Raw genomic sequence first — 19,108 nt, forward strand, 5'->3', positions numbered from 1 at the left:
AAAAGAAAGGCAGTAAAGAGCTAGAAAAGAGAAAGCGAACTCTAGGCGCAGGTGACTGTGTCATCCTAAACACAGCTCAGGACAAGGAGTGACGCATCTTTAGCACGGATCTGTCAGAGGGCACATTAGGTTCAGAACCGCATATAACATACTTAAATCACGTATTTTTGTAACAGCTATACTGAGGTAATTCACACACCATAAAATACACCCTTCTAAAGTGTGTCATTCAGTAGTGTTTAGTATATTCCCAGTGTTGGGCAACTATCACTACCATCTAATCACAAATCACTGTCCTCACCCCAAGCAGAAATCCCATACTCACTCCCCTCTCTCCTCCAATCCTTGGCAACCATTAATCTACTCTCTGTCTCTATGGATTTGCCGATCCGGGACATGTGCACAAATGGAATCACGTAACACTGGCCCGTGTGCTGCTTCTGGGCGTTCACCCACCTCGCAACACGTCCCAGCGCTCCCTTCCTTTCGGTGGCTGACCGTGCACCCATCAGTTGATGAGTATTTGTGTTGCTTCTACTTTCTGGCTATTATGAATACTGCTATGCCCGTTTGTGCACAAGTTACTATGTGGACATTGGTTTTCAATTCTCTTGGTGTGAAACTGTCAGGTCATACAGTGACTCTACATTGAACTTTCTAAGAAACTACCGAACCGTTGTGCACAGCAGCCGCACCACTTTCTGTCCCCACCAGCAGTGCACACGGGCGCCATTTCTCCATGTGCTCAAGGCCGGTTACTGTCTGTGCTCCTGATTATAGCCCGGCTAGGGGGTGTGAAGCCGCATCTCACTGTGGCCTTGACAGCATCCACGAACGGTGCAGAGCTTCTTTCCATGTGACTTTTGGCTATTTATATCTTCTATAGAGAAACTTCTGCTCAAATCCTTTGTCTGTTCCTCACTGGATTGTCTTTTTATTGCTCAGTTATAAAATTTATATACTCTAGATTCAAGTCCCTCGGCAGAAAAATGATTTGCAAATATTTCCTCCCATCCTGTGGATTGTTGTTCCACTTTCTTGATGGGTTCTGTGAAGTACAAAGGTTTTAAATTTTTATAGAGTTCAATTTATTTTTTTCTTTTGTGGCTTATACTTCTGGTGCACATGTGAGAAAATCATGTATTTTCATATTAATCTGCGTGCCAGTAGGAGGGGAAATAGAGAAGAAATGGCATAAAATTAAAAGTCAAAGTAAGAGGATTATCAAGGAATTAAATTCAAAATCAATTTTCTTGCAACAGAAAAACCATAAATATAAATACACATAATAAAGTACTGACTTGCAGATACAAAAGTAATCAATCTACTTAAAGTCTGAATGGCCTTTGCATTAATCTATGAGAAGTAAAAACCCCTCAGGGAAATGAATAAGTTAATAATTCTAATCACTGTTTAGGTAAAATTTAGTTGCTTTAAGGATTCTATCTATAAAATTATATATATTTTTAGACAATAGTCAGAAGCATACTTTTCTTATTTAAATGGAAACACTTACCTGCTAAGTAATTCTAGACCAGCAGTGTACTTTGGCAAACATGGAACAGTTCTGCCAAAAAAACCAAACAAAACAAAAAAACCCACTTATTTAATTAAAATTGCTTCCAATTTAGGCCAACTTAAAAAAATAAAAAGCTACATATGAGAATTCTGACACTGTTAACTGTAATGTGGAATATTTGTAAATTACTAATGATAATTTACCTAAACTTTCAGAGAAATGTATTGCTTTCGTTCACAATTAAAATACTGTAATATACTATCACCCATCATTCTGCCCCACAGTTGGTTTTAGCACGTAAGATAAACACCTTGATAAAAAGCTAAATAAGAAAATTTTTTTAAAGATTTTACTTATTTATTTGACACAGAGAGATCACAAGTAGGCAGAGAGGCAGGTGGGGGTGGAGGGGGAGCAGGCTCCCTGCTAAGCAGAGAACCCAGTGCAGGGCTCGATCCCAGGACCCTGGGATCATGACCTGAGCCAAAGGCAGAGGCTTTAACCCACTGAGCCACTCAGGCGCCCCAATAAGAAAGTTTTTTAAAAGCTCATAATCTCTAGGTTTAAAGTAAAATTTGGTCATGTTTTATGTATTTTAAAAAAATGAAAAGTTGCACAATACTGTTGTTTTTTATATAAAATAGGTTACAGCCCCAGAGGCTCCCTTGCCTAGTACTGTTTCATTATTAATCTGCTTCTCAATAATGAAGGACTTTTACTTTGTGCTTAATATACAAAATGATTAACTGCGCTCAAACAGTAACCACTGGCTGTCCAAGAATAAAACAACTACACCTCGCCATGTCCTCAGCCATTTCACAATTTTATCAATTTCCTGCATTACACAATTTATAAATAATCAGACTGCTCTGTAGTCAGAGGCAATCAACAACGTGAACCCCACTAAAGTAATCATGCTATTAGAACTAGAGCCGAAGGCTGCGTGAAATTTAAGTCACAGTAAATTAAATCTTAGCACCGACTTACCGTGGTTTGCTTTTTACTTTAGCTTCTCTTGACTTGTCACTTAGAGTCTTCAGCCTATAATTCAATAAGTAGAAGTTACCATATTTTCACAGCTTAAGAAATTTTTTTGCAACCATGAGTTTCATAGTTCTTAAAATTTCAGATCAGATGAGCTAATTATTTTAGCAAGAATTCAGAACCTCCACAGACAAGCATTTGAGTGCTTACTGTATGTCACACCCCAAATAGAATATCTAGAGCATACATCTTTATATTTTTTCTTGCCCCAATCCCCTTTTTATAAATAATTCCTAAAACTGATTGATCTAGGGAAAGGTCATTTACCTGGCATCATTAGAAGAAGGAGTGATGCACACAGGTGAATTTCATAGGTAACAAAGATGCCTAAGCAGCACATTTTAATAAAACAGGTAAGATACTAGGCACTCAAAGCTCTTTAAGTACAAACATTTTGTGAAATTTTAGACACTGATCAAAAGTTTTCTAAAATATATTACAAACCTTTTTCTTTAAAGAGGACTTGGTATATTCTATTTTTAAAAATTTTTAATGTTTTTTAATTTTTTAATTAACATATAATGTATTATTAGCCCCAGGGGTACAGGTCTGTGAATCGCCAGGTTTACACACTTCACAGCATTCACCCTAGCACACACCCTCCCCAATGTCCATAACCCTGCCACCCCCTCCCTACCCCTCACCTCCCACCCCCGATAACCCTCAGTTTGTTCTGTGAGATTAAGAGTCTCTTACGGTTTGTCTCCCTCCCAATACCATCTTGTTTCATTTATTCCTTCCCTACCCCTCAAAACCCCCACATCACCTCTCAAATTCCTCATATCAGAGAGATCATATGATAATTGTCTTTCTCTGATTGACTTATTTCGCTCAGCATAATACCCTCTAGTTCTATCCATGTCGGTGCAAATGGCAAGTTTTCATTTCTTTTGATGGCTGCATAGTATTCCTGCGTGTGCGTGTGTGTGTGTGTGTGTGTGTGTGTGTGTGTGTGTGTGTATACACACCACTTCTTCTTTATCCATTCATCTGCTGATGGACATCTCGGTTCTTTCCATAGTGTGGCTATTGTGGACATTGCTGCTATAAACATTTGGGTGCACGTGCCCCTTCAGACCACTACATTTGTATCTTTAGGGTAAATACCCAGTAGTGCGATTGCTGGGTCACAGGGTAGCTCTATTTTCAGCTTTTTGAGGACCCTCCATGCTGTTTTCCACAGGGGCTGCTCCAGCTGGCACTCCCACCAACAGCACAGGAGGGTTCCCATGAAGAGGACTTGGTATATTCTATTTAATATTTTCTGCTAACTCCAGGTCATTCTTATGAATACCACTGATGACTTTTCGTGGTCATCTCCTCAGAAGTCTGAGCTGGGAATGCCTTTTCATCTCCCTACCCGAAGCCAGTCTACGGTGATCTGAGTGTGTCTGGGATCCTGTGTCTCTTTTTTTTTTTTTACTGGATTTAAATCTCCCACCCCCACCGCTGGTCATCTGGTTCTCTGAGGAAACCTCACTGCTTCAGCGGCTCCCACGCTACTGCAGCCTCCTCCCTCGCTGTTATTGGCTTTTTAAAATTCCTGGGCTAGGAAACAGATAAATGGGCTAGAGATGCACAGAAAAATAAAATTAAATGGGCTCCTCCGTACATAGCATATGAAGTTCACAGACTCTGTACAGTTTATTTTTGCTTCTCTGGCCGGTTTTCTTCTTCTTTTGGCTGCTGATCCTGTATCACAGAACAGAAGTTGCTAGAAAGTGAGTGCTACCTTGTGAGCCACTCTAATATCAAATGAGATATTACTGTTAAATGTTCTTAATGTGGCTATTTCAACAGATCTTTGTTTCTGTGTAGAGTCTGAAACACAGGCCACAGTACCACCACTAGCCCTGAACATGCCTTTGGTAAAACAAGAAATAGGTGCCCCTTCTTCAAAGTGCTCGAGTGCTCTCAGCTAGAAACCGAGACTGTCCAAGCTGACTCTCCCATGTACGCCCCCGAGCCTGAGCCTCTCTGTGTAAGCCCAGACCTAGGACTCCATCCTTTTTGTCTGTAATGCTTGGCTAACCACCAGAAAGGGACTTAAAAAAAAACAAAAACAAAAAACCGGAATGCCAGTTTCATACAAAAATTTTTACATTACTCTATGTTGTTTTTCAAAAACTAAAATACTGATGAGATGAGCTCTTTGTTGTTAAAAAAGACTCTGCAATCTCTTTAATACAAAACTCATTTGTTTCTCTCTCTCTAGATGAGTCTAGGAGTTGTATTTTAAAAGTCTGAACTGTCCTAGAGAAGCAATATAAATTTCGGGACACCTGGGTGGCTCAGTTGGTTAAGCGTCTGCCTTCAGCTCAGGTCATGATCCCAATGTCCTGGGATCAAGACCCACATCAGGCTCCTGGTGTGGCGGAGCCTGGAGCCTGGTTCTCCCTCTGCCCCCTGCTCATGCTCTCTCTCTGTCGCTCTCACTCTAATAAATAAATAAATAAACTTAAAAAAAAAATAAATTTCCAAGCTTCACCTTGGCGACTAGTAAATCCAGTTTAAACTAAGATTTAAATTAAGATTACACAACAACTAGGAGAACGTATTTTTTTTTTTAAGATTTTATTTATTTATTTGACAGAGAGAAATTACAAGTACACTGAGAGGCAGGCAGAGAGAGAGAAAAGGAAGCAGGCTCCCTGCTGAGCAGAGAGCCCGATGCGGGACTCGATCCCAGGACCCTGAGATCATGACCTGAGCCGAAGGCAGCGGCTTAACCCACTGAGCCACCCAGGCGCCCAGGAGAACGTATTTTGACAGTCACCCTCTATCACCTCCACTCCAAAATTGAGAAAGGCACCTAGGTGTGACATCCCAGCTAGAATTATACGAGGATGGTTATACACAGTGGTAAATTATACTCAAAATTATTTTAATAATTTTTTAGTCATCTAGGCCAATTCCATATAGTTAGGTATACAAGGATATTGCAAGGGAACTGTTAAGATCCTTTCTGGACCATTCTTATATGGTCTGGCAAATCTGGAGGTTGGTATCTCAAATATTTATTTCTGAAATAAACTTTTGCTTTGTCAACTATAATACATCAAATTTGGGGTGCTCCTCCACACACACCCCCAAAAAACAAAAAAATAGAAAGAAGGAATATCACAGGAAGCTGAAAATATAATCACTGGAAGGGTCAAGGAGAGCTTCTCCACGTGGCTCCTTAACAGCCGTCTGCTTTAAAATTGGTCCTTAACCAGATGTAATGTGTGGAACTTATTTAATCTGGATTTGAACAAATCACCTGTAAAAAGACACTTCGAAGAACAAGGAAATTTGATTATGGACTGGATCATTGATAATATCAAAGAATTGATGTTAATTCTGTTAAGTATGATGTCGGGATTGCATTTTTGTAATCTGTCTCTTTAGGGGTGGAAACTGATGGAGAGATGTAATAGACAAATCTGAGACTTTTATAATGACCGGAGAGACACAACACAGAGTACTAACCACTATACAATCACAGCCGTGACAGGAGACAAAAGTGAAGGTGGCGACACTGGACAATTGGACAAAGAAAAAGGGACAACTGTTGGATCTCAATCATGGATATGCCGTGTCAACCAACTGTTGGATCTCAATCGTGGATATGCCGCATCAACCGGGTGATTCTATTTTTTATATGTTTGAAACTTTGTGAACATTTTTGTAACACAGTCTTTTAGACCTCCTCCTCTTCTCATCACACCTTCTCAACATAAATCATCCATGCACCAAAATTCAGAACAGAAACTGATGGAGAAAACAAGGAAGCTGGAAGGAGGTGGGAAACAGTGAAGAAGGTTGAGGAGAGGAACAGACAAGGGTCACAAGGACTATTATTCCTAGAGCTGAAAAAAGGAGATCAAGTGTATATATATATATATATATATATATATATATTTATTTATTTATACACACACACACATACATTAAGGTCAGGTATATTTAACACGTAACAAAAAAAGCAAAAAAGTCCCTTCTGAAATATATACTCAAAACCTAGAATTCAACCAAAAGCAACATACGGTTTTTATTGGGTACTAATTCTACTTCAAGTTTCTCACGGTGATTCTGTGCTGGAAACAACACGCTGATGAAAGCAATTTAATGCCTCACAATGTCAGGACTCACTAAGAGGGAAATACTGATTTGGGTGTAATACCCCAGTTTCCACAGACATTAAATGGTGGTATTATACGGACAGTAATGATTTGCCACAGGAATTAAATCAAAGTCCACATACGACTTTGTCAGCATTCTGTAAACAGAACTCACTCACATGAAAAGTATAGTAAGAATTATCTCCGCCAAGAAAGGTAAGAACCTCCGTACATTATCAGGCCCAGGCCAAATAAAGTGGAGGATCCTGAATGCACCAGTTTCCAGAAAAGGCTTCCCCACCGTTCCCAGTCTTCTTCCGAAACCCACACAACCCCAGGAAGACATAAGCGCTGCTGTGTGACTACCAATTTAGACATAAGTGAGCACCTAATTATCTTTGGCCAAAAGCAACTAACCTCAAATTTGTCCTAAGGCTTCAACAATTTATTTTTAGGTTGTTTCAAAGACTTACACCTTGATTTGACAAGAGCACATTTATTTTTAAAGGCTGTGCAGAAAATATTAAAATAGGGGCATCCTCCTAAGACATGGAGGTGATTAGCAGAACTGCCCCACAACAAGTTTACAGAGAAGCAGATGGACAGAATGACCTCGGGAGCTCGGTAATGATGAAAGTTGAGCAGGAAAAGCGCTTTTCTCTAGCTGACTCAACCTCACAGGGGGACCTTAACAGCATTCCTTTGTGCTTCAATTTCCTACTCAGCTAAGCTCATCAGCGACTGTGAAAGCTCAGGATGCAGAACACCACAAAAACCTATCAATGAGCAGATTTTGTCATTAAGGTTCAATTCCTTTAACCATGTACGAGTCTCCATTATTCTGACTTTAAATTCTCCTTACAAAGACAAATCCAATCTACTGGTTTTTCTCCTGTGAATGTTCGTCATTTTTTTTTCTTCAAAAACAAGACCATGGAAAGACGGCATCGATTACACTTAAAAATACACATGACCTGGGGTGCCTGACTGGCTTAGTCTCTTGAGCATCTGACTCTTGATTTAGGCTCAAGGCACGATCTCAGGGTCCTGGGATGGAGCCCAGCATGTCAAGCTCTCTGCTGGGCACGGAACCTGCTTAAGATTGTCTCTCCCCAGGGTGCCTGGGCAGCTCAGTGGGTTAAGCCTCTGCCCTTGGCTCAGGTCATGGTCTCAGGGTCCTGGGCCCCTCATTAGGCTCTCTGCTCAGCAGGAAGCCTGCTCCCCCCCTTTCTCTGCCTGCCTCTCCGCCTACTTGTGATCTCTGTCAAAAAATAAATCTTAAAAGGGACGCCTGGGTGGTTCAGTTGGTTAAGCGGCTGCCTTCGGCTTGGGTCATGATCCCAGTATCCTGGGATCGAGTCCCACATCGGGCTCCTTGCTCGGCAGGAAGCCTGCTTCTCCCTCTGCCTGCCACTCTGTCTGCCTGTGCTCACTCTCTCTGACAAATAAACAAATAAAATCTAAAAAAAAAAAAAAAAAAGTCTAGAGCCATACAATTCGTTGTCCATAAAAAAAAAAAATCTTAAAAAAAATTCTCTCCTCCTCGCCCTCTGCCCCTCCCCCCAACTCGTATCCTCGCTTTAAAATAAATTTTTTTTAAAGATTTTATTTATTTGACAGAGAGTCTGCACCCAAGCACGCACACACACAAGCAGGGGGGAGCAGCAGAGGGAGAGGGAGAAGCTGGCTCTGTACCTGAACTGAAGGCAGACATTTATTTACCCAGGTGCCCCTAATAAATAAATAAATCTTTAAAAAAAAAAGAGTACATATGACCCCTCAGCTCTGGAGCCTGAGAGAGTCACACAAAAGCTGCACAAACAGGAAAGGGAAAGGAATGTAGACCACCTCTATCCTAATTAACCCCAACTACACCGAGTCAGTGCTGACCTGTGCCCTAAGCGTTTCACGCGTCTCCCCCGACCCCTCACCACTGGTCCTGCTGTGGTTTTATTTTATCTGATTTGCCCATGTTTTCAACCTAGTTAATGCCTATATGGTAAATCAGCTTACAGCAGGGAATGACCATAAGACAGCAGACTTACTCATTTTCTAAGAAACAACATCTTGGCAGCTAGCTCTGTGTATAAAGTGTTTCACAGGTCTTAATTGCTTCTTCAAGGTCAACCCCTAAGTGATCTCACAAACAAATTCACAGCCAACCCCCCTTCTCTTTCAAACTGTTCTGAGGGGCACCTGGGTGGTTCAGTTAGGGAAGCTTCTGCCTTTGGCTCCGGTCTTGATTGATCCGGGGTCCTGGGATCCAGCCCAGCATCGGGTTCCCTGCTGGGTGGGGAGCTGACTTCTCCTTCTCCCTCTCCCCCTGCTCCTGCTTTCTAATAAATTCTTAAAAAATCTTAAAAAAAAAAACAAAAAAAAACCCAAAAACTATTCTGAAATTCTTCTGTTTGTAAATGGCATCATTTATCTAAGATACTCGAGTTAGCATCGTCAATTTCCCCACCATTTTCCTTTCCTACATTTCACTGTTTACAAATCCCCCGGTGCCTGCCCTGTCCATTCCCTTGAGAAACCGCTACCAGCACCACCTTACCATCGTTCCCCTGGCCCGTAATCAGAGCCTCCTAAACACTCTCCCTGTCCCCCATCTCCGACTCTTCCAGCACACAGCCTCTCAAATTTCCTCCAGAAACACAGCCTCACGCTGCTCCCTCCACAAAAACCTTCCAAGACTCCATCAGGACTACCCCAACCCCTTTAACCTGCTTTACTGTTTGCGACAGTTCCTATGGCCTTCCAGATACTGTGCCTCCAGCCACAAGAAAGAGCCCAGGGACATTCACTGCTGCCTGCTGCGTTCTCTGCTCCATCCCTGGCTCCCAGAAGATGCCTGTCACAGAGTAAGTGCTCAGTAAGTATTTGATAAATGAATGAATTCAGCAACGGGCTGAAGATCTTCTCTTAGTCACTCAACTTCCCTCTCAGCTTCCTCTCCCACAACCACTTCTGTCTTGGAGATGCCCTCCCTCTCAAATCTGTTACAACCCCTCATTCTTCAAGGCCCAGTCCAGAAGCCACCTCCTCTCTGAAGCCTTCTGCAATGCTTCCTTTTGCGAAAATGAAGGACTCCTCACTTTGGGCTCACACAGCGCACACATTCACTTGTATCTTTACTGTTCTGTTCCTCCTTCCTCCCTTTACATTTTCCCAGGACTTTGTAGCCCCAGAATCCAGCCAGACACACACATACACCGATTAGTAAAGAAAACTGAGCACATGGCTTACATTTTTTTGCTTTTTAATGAAATGAGAAAGAGCTTCTGGGAAAAAGGACACGTCTGACTGCGTCACCTAGTAGTGTCTGACACTTAGTAGGAACGCAGTACATAGTAACTTAATCAGGTCGAATACTGAGACTCTTTTCATGCTTATTAAAAAGGTGAGTAATCCCGGAAGAGTCAAGATTTTAGGCAAAATCTCGCCATTTTAGCACACTATGAATTAGATTATTTGAGCCTCTCCTTCCTGTGGATTTCGATACTATGGAAGGGCAGCAGAGAAAATGAGTCCGCTGGGCAAGGGTAACCTCGCTGGGGTAAACACCCACCCTTTAGCTGCAACAAGTTTTCTATCCCTACCTGCAAGAACCCAGAGCAAAAAAACAGGAAACACCAGTCAGTGACAGGCAGCTATAAACCTTCAGTAAATCTGATTATCAATTCCCTGAGGGTCCAGCATTCCTGACTACTTCATTCCTGAGGCTTTCCGTCCTACCTGCTCAGAAGTTAAAAAACAAACACCAGAGTGGATTTGAAGTATGTGCTTCATTATTTCCCAAAGTTTCCCTCGGAGCTCAAGCCGATCCCTAAAAAGTGCATGTTCTACGTGAACACCCCAAAAGGCTCCAAGAGTTCTAAGTTAAATGAAATTAGGACTCAAGAAGGGTGAGGCCCCAAACCTCACTCCTGTGGTCCTTTGGACCAGCCAGCCAACCACTTAAGTCAGAAAGAACATGATATAATTTCCAGGTTTATCTCAATTTTGGCATAACTATTATTAGGAGTAAAAATTTACAAAGGGGAGCCTGGGCGTCTCAGTTGGTTGAATGGCTGCCTTCAGCTCAGGTCAGGAACCCTGAGTGCTGGGATCTTCCTGCTCAGCGGGGAGTCGGCTTCTCCCTCTCTGCCCCTCCCGCCCCGTTTGTGCACTCTCACTCTCAAATATAACCTTTTTTAAAAATTATAAAAATACCCCAAGTCCATGGACAACTTCTAGTCCCCACCCCCCACAGGCCACCAGCATCTCTAACCACTATCCTGAACTGATCTTAAGTTGCATTTTTTTTTTTTTTAAGTCTGCATGGAAGGTGGAAATTCACTGTGTTCAGACATGCTTTTATCACTAATGTGACATTCTCTTGGGAGACTGATAAAGCTAAGCCTCTTAAAAAAAAAAAAAAAAAAAGGTAGATTTTCCTACATTTTAAGGTCCAGTTCCATGAACTTTCGGAATTTGAAAATGAGCAGAAAAGCTGAGAGGATGGCACTCTGGGCAACTGGAAAGAGCAGCTCCCGCAACACTGAAGGAACACAGAAACCCACCAGGCCTTCCTTCTACTCATTCCCTCGGGCAACCCAACACTGCAAGTTTCCAATTCCTTAGAAGCCCGCTGCTCCGGTTTCTTCTACTCGCACTAACACCAAGTGTTCTAAACCAGTATCAGGTGCAGCTGGGTAGTTTTGGGAGGTGACAGCCATGTAACTTTCACCTGTGAATTCCCCTGAGCCTTCATGCAAGACACACCTCTGCTGATTAATTTCACCTTTCCTCAGCAAGGCAAAATACCCAGTTTAGTAAAATAGGTTGATCGCCAACCGAATACAGAGTGTTTACCAAAGTTAATTAAGAGAATTCTTTCTTCTAAGAGTTGTACAGGAATTTGTGAACTGGACAAAAGGGAACATCAGAGTTCAGAGCAGCCAGTCAGCAGCAAGGCAGACCTCACCTGGAAAGGAGTGATTTCTCCGCCAGGTGACAAGCTAAGTGGCACACAGTGACCAGGGTGTTTGTCAGTTGACAGCGGCCAGTACAGAGAGAGCCAATCAGGTGTCTACATGGACTGACAGCCCTCTCAGGACGTCTAATCCCAAAGTGGCTCCAGTCTATGATAAGGTCAAGAAGTCAGTTTCCAAGGGATTCTAACCAGATCTCAATTCTCTTCCTAACTAAACCCTAAAATCAAGAGTGTCCAGACCTCCCAGGATGGTTCGGGTCCAGAGTCTACATTCCTAGTTAAGTTTAACCTTCTTAAACAAAGATCAGGAGTATGAATGGCAACTACACAAGGGAGAGAGAGTAACTACCAGAAGCTGGACTGTTACCTCCTCAAAACTCCTTCAAAGTAATAACAGGTGTACCAGGTGGGTTTATTTATGACCACTCTCATGCTCCAAGCAGACTATTCCAGAATCCCATCCAATCATTTACACCTGAAGTTACTTTTTCAATTTAAATGGGGGGGAAAAATGCAAGCATGCAAAACCCCCCCCCAAACAAAAAACCCATAAACCCATAAATTAATAACTCACAGAGAGTGTATCATATTCTCACCAACTCCAAACCAAAATTATCAAAAATGATTTACATGGGGTAAGTGCTCCAGTATTTGCCTCAAATCCTCAGCATCCAAAAGGCAAACCACGTAAACATTTTTGTCCCATAAGATAAAATCTAAGCCCCTTCTCAATGACAATTTAAAACCCTATGATCAAAAAATAAAATAAAATAAAAATAAAAAAAAAATAAAACCCTATGATCGAGGTGTCCTAGTTCAGAAAATTCTCCGAAGGATTTGTACGATAAGGTAACAGACTCTGAAGGTGACACCTTTTCTAAAGAAATGAAAAAATTAATACGAATTAAGCACGAACTAGTAACAACAGATGACGCGGTGCTTTCTGTTCTACATGTTGTGTCTCACATGTCCATTAATCTTTATCACCTCCGTGCAGTTGTGGAAACCGAGGCAAGACAACTCAAGTAATGTGCAAAACCACATCTGCTGAGAGATGGGAGACTGAGAGTCCGGGAGTCTGGCGCGGGAATCTGTGCCGGTGGTTCCCAAACTTCCCCGCGCCCCGGAATCTGCCGAGGGAATCCTGAAAACTCATTACATCGGCAAGGGCGCCAGCCTGGGGTCGGGCGCGTTCAAGATTCCCCGGGGACTCTAGGGCAAGCTGGGGAACCGCTTGGTCTGCGCCTGTCACCAGGACCTCGCTGGGAGCAACGTCGCCGTAGTTCCGCGGCTGTGCTCGCCCCACGAATGTCTTCAGCAAGGCGCCGAACCCGGGGCAGACACACAGGGAGCAAACAAAGGGGAGGCAAAGAGGCGGCCGGCCGGCAGCGCCGAGGGTCCGGCGAGCGGGCCGCGCCAGGACGCGGACTCGGGACTCGGGACGCGGAGCCGCAGCGCGCGCGGCGCCGCCCGTGACCTCCGGCCTGGGCAGGGGGCGGCGGCCCGGCTCCCCGCGACGCCGCGGGAGCCCGAGGCGAGCCGGCAGGTGCCTCGGAGGCGCAGGCCCCCGTCCCGCGGCCGGCGGAAGCGGGGGGCGCGCTTGCCCGCCACGTGACTGCCCCGCCGGGCCGCGCGGATGCCGGGACGGGGGCCCGGGCGTCCCCCGCGCACTCCGCGGAGCGAGGCGGAGCCGGCCGGCGGGGACCCAAGTTACTCAGAGCCGCAAAGTTCGTTCCGCTCCTCGGCCGGGCGGGGATGGGAAGTGCGGGGCGGGACCCGAGCGGACCGGGGCGCGGGAGGGAGGGAGGCGGCGTCAGGGGTCCCCGGCCCAGCCCCCGGGTGCTTCCCGTCCCCACCGTATACCCACCCGGAGGTGAAATCCTGCTGCACGCTCAGCAGCCGCTCGCGCAGGGTCTCCAGCATCGCCGCCGCCGCGTCTCCTCCGCTCAGGCTTCAGGCCGCCGCCGCTGCCGTCGCCCCGGGTCCCCCAAGGCTGCCGCCACACCTGTCACCCGCGCGCCCCGCACACTCGCAGCCGGCCCCGCCCCCGGCTCGGTAGGTGCCCCGCGCCGCAGCCCCTTCCGCGTTCCCGCCCCCAGCTCGCGCGCTCCCGCCCCGCCCCCGCCGCGCCCAGGCCCGCGCAGGCGCAGTGGGACGCGTCGGCCTCGGGTTGCGGAAAAGGGGCGGTTCTTCTCGTCCAGCTGAGCAAGCCACTGAGGCCCTGATGCTTTTTTGTAGCCCAAACCAGGCCCTCTCGTTTTTCTCCGAAACAGAATTGGCATCATGAGAAAATGTTTTCATCGAGGGCTTCGCTGAATGCAGGGCTGGTTTTTACAGTTTGGAAGAGATTTGGGTAAATTTCTTGGCAGCATGCACATCCCTGTAGCACCAGGTACAGGATCTGACCCCGCGGCTTTGCCCTTGGATGAGACAGTTAACTATTCTGAGCCTCGGTTTTTTCCCTCATAAAATGGGAACGATAACCAGCTGTTTCGACGTCACCCTTTTCCACTTCGACCTTCATGATGCTTTTGTGCCCTCCATACCAAAGGCGATCGCCTTTGTCAGGTCACCGTGGACTGCCATGTTGCCAGTGACATTTGTTACTTACCTGCCCTGATTTTTTTCTCGACCTCTCAGTGGCTCTCAAAGCAGTACCTTATACCATTTTTTTTAAATGATTTTATTTATTTATTTGAGTGGGGGAGAGAGAGCATGTAAGCGAGAGCACAAGAGCAGGGGGAGGTTCCCTGCTGAGCAGGGAGAGCACAAGAGCAGGGAACCCCACCTCAGCTTCAATCCCAGGACCCTGAGATCATAACCTGAGCGGAAGGCAGAAGCTTAACAGACTGAGCCACCCAGGTGCTGACCACCCCCCGACATGCCATTTTTAAGACACATTCTTCTCTTGCCTTCTCTTGACATCGTATTTCTATTCTCCCTTCCCCTCCACTCCTGTTTCAACAGCCGCTCCCAGGGCCCCATCACCAGCCTCCCGCTCTGCATGTGTGCTCTACCATGCTGGAAATCCTATCAAGGCACTGATGGACGCCCAATTCTCTATTTCCAGCCCTGTCCTCCTTCCTGCCCCTTCAATTTAGACCAGTTGCTCACTTAACATGTATCCAGTGTAGGCATTTCCAAGCCAACATACCCCAAATTGAAGACTTGATTGGGTAGTCAACTCCTGACTTGCTCATTCCCCAGTCTTTTCCGTTTTAGTAAATGGCGTCACCATCCACCAAGTTGTTCAAGTTAAGCCACTCTATTTTTATTATTTCCAATCCACTCTATTTCTAAAGTATTCCTGGAACCTCCTCCCCTTTCTCCATCTTCATTATAATCACCCTAGACCAGGGCACTGTCATCTCACACTAGGAACACTGACAGTTCCCCTGATTCTACTCTTTTGCCATCTACACCCCTGTAATCCATCCTTGACATGGCAGCTGAAGAGAATTATCTAAAAGAGCGATCAGATTATGTTGCTCTCCTACTTTAAAGCCTTCAGTTGCTTCCTGTGCCTTCAGAATAAAATTCAAACTCCTTACTTGGCTTAAAAATTCCTAAAATTTGATCCCTTTCTGATACTCTATCCAAAGCAAGTATGAGTTTGAACTGTGTGGGACCACTTACATGCATTTTTTTTTTCAATAAATACATTAAAAAATTTTTGGAGATATGTGACAATTAGAAGAAACCCGAAGAGGAACCACAGAGCCTAGAAATGTCAAAAAAAGAAAAATTAGATATTGTTGCAAGAATATAGTATATAATACATATATAAAATAATCTATTTATATTATATTGATAAAGCTTCCAGCAAACAATAGACTATTAGTAGTTAAGTTTTGAGGAAGTCAAAAGTTATATGTGGATTTTCAACTGTTAGGGGATCAGTTCAAGGGTCAACTGTACTACTCACCTATCATGACCTTGACATTTAAGCCATAGTAACCTTGTGTGTGTGTTCCTTGAAAACTCCAGGTTCATTTCCATCTTGAGGCCCTTTCACAAGCTCTTCTCCAAAATGTCCCAGTGTTGGCTTCTTTATGGCATTCAGATCTCAGCTTAAATATCAACCCCTTAGGTAAGTTTTCACAGATCATTCATGTTATCCACACAGTCACTTCCTGTACATGACCTATTTCTCAACTTAGTACACATCACTCTCTGGTAATTTATTTAATAATTATTAAGAAAAAGTTGTTTATTAACTTATTTTTTTTTAAGATTTTATTTATTTTATTTGACAGATAGAGATCACAAGTAGGCAGAGAGGCAGGCAGAGAGAGAGGGAGGAGGAAGCAGGCTCCCCGCTGAGCAGAGAGCCCGATGCGGAGCTCGATCCCAGGACCGTGGGATCATGACCCGAGCCGAAGGCAGAGGCTTTAACCCACTGAGCCACCCAGGCGCCCCTATTAACTAATTTTTTAACACCATTTTTTAAAAAGATTTTATTTATTTATTTGACAGAGAGAAATCACAAGTAGGCAGAGAGGCAGGCAGAGAGAGAGGAAGGGAAGCAGCCTCCCCGCTGAGCAGAGAGCCCAATGTGGGACTCGATCCCAGGACCCTGAGATCATGACCTGAGCCGAAGGCAGCGGCTTAACCCACTGAGCCACCCAGGCGTCCCAACACCATTTATTTTAAATTCAGGGCTGGGACTAGGGTGAGGCAGATAAGGCATTCACTTCAGGTGCAAAGTTTAAGGGGAGCCAAAAAGCTCGGTATTCAAAATAAATAATATTTTAATGCAATATTTTAAAAAAATCAGAATTCATGCAAAAAATGTGATAAACAAAATATCAAACATAAACAGAAAATACTGATTGTTTTGTTGTAGGAATCAAATAAGATAAAGCATGTGGCTTATGGTTGGGGCAGCGGGGAACACCTCTTGCCGCCTCTGGATAATTTCTTCCCTGTGGAGAAATCTCCTTCCACAGTGTAACACTCCAGGCCTTTCCTGGAGGAGAGGTGACTGTGTTGGTTAGTAAGCTAGGGACAAAGGAGCCCGGCCCCATCTTCTTTTCTTTATTGTGGCTGCAAATATCCAGCAGAGAACACTCATTCTATTCCACAAGGACTGGCTGCCTGGTGAGGAGGCTGGGGCGACCCCGTTGCTTTCTGTGACTGGATAGGCAAGCCTTAAACTGAGGTTCAGTAACAGGAATTCTGCTGGCCCATAAATATTACATAAGCCACGTGTTTCATCAGCCTTACCAGAAATGAAAGTGATGTTCTGGCCACTTTATGCTGACGCTCTTGTCTTATTTTTCGGTTGGTTCAGACAAGTAAGGGAGAGGGGTGCTGTCGCTGAGCCCTCCTCCAACCTCCCAGAAATGGGTACTGAGTAAGTGATCACATGATCAAGTCTATCGAGAAAGATGCCTCAGTATTTAGTTGATTTGGAAGCCACAGTTACTGAGAAATACTAACTCTTTAAAAATTTTATTCAATTAAGTAACTACCTCTGCTCATAAATTGTCAATTTACTATTTCATGGGTTCCTACAAAGGACCAAATCAGACCAAAAGACTCTGCCCATCACTAGGAAATGGCTTTACTTGTCTTGCCCAATCATTTTTGTCTTGACCACTGCATTATCAGTCTATGACACGTGTATGTCTCATTTTAAGGTGTTTTACGAACATTTTAAATCCCATCATGTCTGGTAAATCATAAAAATCAGTGGAAGTTTTAAAAGGGCTAATAAGAAAGGACAATTATTAAGAAACAAAAGTAAGTTTTAGGAAATGAATGTAAAGAGAAAATGGCTATGGTCACATGTGCTGTTTTGCAAGAATGATTAAGGACCAAGGTTTGAAGCATGTGCCATGTTATGCTGATCTTAGGATAATTAGCCGAAAGCTAGGAAGATTGATTGGCAAAATGAAAACAACAACAATAAAGTTTTTAAGTGTAGTTAGAGAAGCAACATCAATATTAAAGGCTACTGGCCTCATCTTAATCCAGCAACTTGTTGAGAGTTGATCTGATATTAGCAAAGCACAGAGAAAGCTCTGGTTATAAAACATTTGGCACAAGCACAGAACCTGGACTATTGCTTCCCTAGATCAGCAACATGAGTGTCAGGTGGAAGCTTGTAGCAAATGCAGGTTCTCACTATCCACCCAGACCTACTGAATCAGAATCCAAATTTTAACAAGATTCCCAGGTGATTCGTATTCATATAACAAGTGAGAAGCACTCCTCAAGGACACTGGCCAAGGAAAGGGGTTCGCTGTCTCAATGGATTCTTTGAGTAGAGAGTAGGAAGTGAGAATCTGGTAGAATTAGAATCAAAGAGAAAGAGGCTATAAAAGAAGAAGCTATAGAACCCAGAATATGTCACACCACTTTATTGGCAGCGGTCCTCTGGCGTAACTGAAAGGCACAGTAGCCATGTGAGTTACGGAAATCTTAGGTTTGTAAATCTACAGTACGCCAATATTAACTTATTTATAAGTTTTTACAAACTAAGATATCAATATTTTTGATATGTTAATTTTAAGTGTTTAAAGAGGTCAGAAGAAACCATTTAAAAGCTTTAATCCTTTCTCGTGAGGTAAGGATAGTTCTAAGAGTAAGGTGAGCTATGGAAGCTGGAAAGGTAACATCAGCATGGCATTTTGAGAAGGGAAGCAGAGATCCGAGCCAGAGAGAGGCAGCAGGGGAATTCCAATAGGAAGGAGCAAAGGTGAGAGCCGAGAAAGAACAGTGACCGGCAGTTCAGCTGTATTTGTTTCAAAAAATGTATCACACTCTAATGCCGTGTAATCAGCACCTAATCTCATCTTTTTGCTCAGATGAAAAAAAGATACTGCACAGTGCATTTGAGTAGGAAGCTTCTTCCTTCTTGTTCATCTGCATTTGGATCTTTATGATCTTTGAAATATTCCGAAACCACCAAGTGAAGCCATACATCAAAGTGGAGAGGCTCTAAAAGGGTACAGGAGACCATGTGCTATCCTCCTATACATAAATGGTCTTCCCTAGAAAAAAGTATTTTTCGGAAGGGACATCAGCTGCACCACTATGGAGTAGAAATCTCTTTGGGTGGGAGAATTTAATTCACACTGACACTTTAGTAAGAATTAGCACACACACACACACAAATGATTGAGATAATTATTACCAGTAGTTAACTATCAGCTTATTATAAGCTTGGGGGGGGGTGCAGGAGGGAGCTCCTAATAACTGAAAAGGATTGCAGAGCAAAGTAAATATCATGTTCTGGTGCACAAAGAGTTCCTCTCTATCCACAGGAATTGTCCATGGCCCTGGAAGCTGATAATTAGAGAGTTCAGTAGGTAACTGGAAAGAGTCCTTTAAATGTGGTTGAACGGATGGTTCTCAACCGTGGCTGCACTTTGGAATCACCGGAGAAGCATTTAAAAAATACTTATTCCCCAGGCCCAACCTCTGGACCCTCTGATTTAATCAGTCAGAGGCACCATCTCG

At 43.9% G+C, this 19,108-nt stretch overlaps 1 protein-coding gene across 2 annotated transcripts in view; it reads right to left on the reverse strand.

The window, feature by feature from the left end:
* The window catches only part of DTNBP1 (dystrobrevin binding protein 1), a 128,652-nt gene extending 112,989 nt beyond the window's left edge, over positions 1 to 15,663 (reverse strand). The window contains exons 1-3 of one of the 2 annotated variants that reach the window (XM_032341162.1): positions 15,567 to 15,663; positions 2,507 to 2,560; positions 1,517 to 1,567 (exon numbers count right to left, since the gene is read on the reverse strand). In XM_032341162.1, coding sequence (XP_032197053.1) covers positions 1,517 to 1,567; positions 2,507 to 2,560; positions 15,567 to 15,640 — 179 coding nt within the window. In that variant the 5' untranslated portion in view covers positions 15,641 to 15,663. Of the gene's footprint in view, positions 1 to 1,516; positions 1,568 to 2,506; positions 2,561 to 13,508; positions 13,746 to 15,566 lie in introns of those variants that run through there. The other variant, XM_032341163.1, reaches the window with a different exon arrangement.
* Between the last annotated feature and the right edge of the window lie 3,445 nt (positions 15,664 to 19,108).

This window comes from Mustela erminea, chromosome 4 (genome assembly GCF_009829155.1).
Source record: "Mustela erminea isolate mMusErm1 chromosome 4, mMusErm1.Pri, whole genome shotgun sequence".
NCBI lineage: Eukaryota > Metazoa > Chordata > Mammalia > Carnivora > Mustelidae > Mustela > Mustela erminea.